Here is a 2,688-nt window from a genome sequence, read left to right as displayed (position 1 = left end):
ATATTTTGGAAATGTACTAGTGTATTTATCAAAGTATTTTTCATGAAATACTTAGCTTGATAAAATGCTCTGGGAGGTTAATCATAAATATATGCATGTATCACAGGTTAATCATAAATCTTACCATGTGTCGTGGGTTATATACAGTGGAAAACGTACAAGCATCACGTGTTTGAATTTGAAGATCATCTCAGTGACGTTCCACGTAAGCCTTCGAGAATACGACCTTCGGGAGTGCGTGGAAATAGTGAGATGCCAGTAGAGGCATGTAGGCGGAGCTTCAGCCCTAAATAAAGACAGACCGAAGCGCAAGAGTGTAAGTACGCTGGCTCAGGGATGGTTGATAATCAGATGGGAGCTGGGCTTGGAGGCATGTGGAGGGTGTGCTGCAGTAGCTTAATTCGGGTGGCTCATGACTTGATATATGATGAGGAATATTTTGGGTGGGTACTAGTAGCGGCCGCAGCGATGCTAATCATGGCGATATTTAAATACTAGTAGGAGAGGAGGAGGCCAGAGGAGTGCGACTCTGCGGCTGCCTCCGGGGCCAGCCAGGGCTCTTCCCATAATCGGACATATGCACTTGCTGGGACCGCTGCCGCATCAGGACATGCACGAGCTGGCGAAGGTGCACGGGCCGCTGATGCATCTGCGACTGGGGAGCGTGCCCACCATCGTGGCTTCCTCGCCGGAGATGGCCCGCCAGGTCCTGCAGACGCACGACGCCCACATGGCCTCGCGGCCCGCCACGGCCGCCTCCAAGCACCTCTCGTTCGGCCCCTCCGACGTGGGCTTCAGCCCGGCGGGACCCCACTGGCGGCGCTTGCGCCAGCTGTGCGTGACGGAGCTCTTCAGCAACCGGCGGCTGGCGTCCTTCCGGGCCGTCCGCGAGCAGGAAGTGCGGGCCCTCCTGGGCTCCCTCGCCGTTGAGGCAAAGATGAATATTCTGTCCGGCGGCGCCGTATCCATTCGGCCCGCCCTCCTGATGGCTTCCTCCAACATTATCTGCCGCACGGCCTTCGGCTCCACCCTCTCGCAGCTCGTCTCCGTCCAGCGCAACTCCGACATCGTCGACATGTTCAACCAGGCCATCGAGCTATTCGGGGCCTTCAACGTCCGTGACTTCATCCCCTGGCTCGCCCGCATGGATCCCCAGGGATACTCCAAGCGCAGTCAAGCTCTTGCCTCCGATCTCGGCGCCGTCTTTCAAGCCACGATCGACCGTCGTCGGCATCGTGGATCAGCTGCAGCCGCGCCTCCTGCCGACTTGCTGGATGTGCTCTTGTCCGCCGCTGACCAGGATCAACTCTCGGAGAACAGCATCAAGGGAGTTATAATGGTAAGATATAATCGTGTTGTCCTCAGCTATGCATTTTGATTATTTGTGGTTTTGCTTTATTGGCTCATTTCGTAGAGCTGTGAAAATAGTAAATATTCTCTCTTTCCGTTCTACAAATTTTCTCTCTGAAGAAAAGGCATGCTCTGTTGGTTTTTGACAAGAATTCATTATCTTATTTATATTTAACCCTTGAATTCAATCATTCTTATTCCGTAGCCAAAGAATGACCTTTATTGCTTTTTGAGACACCCGAGAGAAAGAGAAAAGGCCTCCATTAAATAATTCCTATGCATGTAACTAATGATGATAAACAACTAAACCCAGGCTGATCTTTAGAACGCACTTCTCTTTCAAAAACTAACTTTTCAAAACCATCCAATCACTTTGTATATGTGCTTCTACCTAATTTGTCTTATTAAGCAATCTTGTTTTGTATTTTTTAGGACATACTTCTTGGAGGGATTGACACATCGTCAGTCACACTTGAGTGGGCACTTGCAGAGCTTCTTGCAAACCCCTCACACTTGGAGCTCCTACAAGAGGAATTAGAACATGTAGTTTCAAAGGAACGCTTAGTGCAAGAGTTGGATTTTGAATTCTTGCCATACTTGAGAGCGGTGGTGAAAGAAACCATGCGTCTCCACCCGGTTGCACCTCTTCTTATACCACATGAGTCCATGAAGCATTGCCATATTGACAAGTATGATATCCTAGCAAAAGCAAGGATTTACGTGAATGTATGGGCAATAGGACGGGATCCATCTACATGGAGCAATCCCCTTGAGTTTGATCCCAGGAGGTTTTTGAACACCAATAATCTTGATGAGCTAGGTGTCCATGCTAAACATTATCGCCTTCTTCCTTTTGGATGTGGAAGGCGAGGATGTCCGGGGTGGTCATTTGGTTTGATTAACGTGCAGTTGATGCTTGCCAATGTTATCCATGCATTTGAGTGGAAATTGCAACCAAGTTTTGATATTTCTCAAGAAGTTGGTCACTACATAAGAAAGACTAGTACAATAGATATGTCTGAAAATTTTGGTTTAGTAGTTAACATGGCCAAGCCTTTAATAGCCATTGCAATACCAAGGCTAGCACTAGACTTATTCTCCATGTAAATATTAAAGGATCCCCTTTTAAAAAGTGCCATACCCTTGGGCCAATGGATTTTAAATAGATATGCATGTCATGAGCATTCAAGCTCCTATATAGATATCGATTGTATACCTAGTTGTGATACTAATCTTAAGTCCCTCTATAGAATATATCATTTTATTTGAGGGCTGCTACATGTATATACTCTAGAAGAATATTAATCATTCCCATGTGTAGGAGAATTTGAAAAAATA

At 47.1% G+C, this 2,688-nt stretch overlaps 1 protein-coding gene across 1 annotated transcript; it reads left to right on the top strand.

Moving 5' to 3' along the window:
* Window positions 1-347: 347 nt before the first annotated feature.
* LOC148031002 (cytochrome P450 93A3-like) lies at window positions 348-2,457 on the top strand. The gene is made up of 2 exons (XM_087685527.1): window positions 348-1,339; window positions 1,783-2,457. The coding sequence occupies exons 1-2, from the start codon at window positions 578-580 to the stop codon at window positions 2,455-2,457; spliced, it is 1,437 nt and encodes a 478-aa protein (XP_087541653.1). The 5' UTR covers window positions 348-577.
* Window positions 2,458-2,688: the final 231 nt, after the last annotated feature.

This window comes from Lygodium microphyllum, chromosome 9 (genome assembly GCF_053477565.2).
Source record: "Lygodium microphyllum isolate KBCC chromosome 9, Lygodium_microphyllum_v1.1.10, whole genome shotgun sequence".
Lineage (NCBI taxonomy): Eukaryota > Viridiplantae > Streptophyta > Polypodiopsida > Schizaeales > Lygodiaceae > Lygodium > Lygodium microphyllum.
This window is presented reverse-complemented; position numbering and strand designations above follow the sequence as displayed.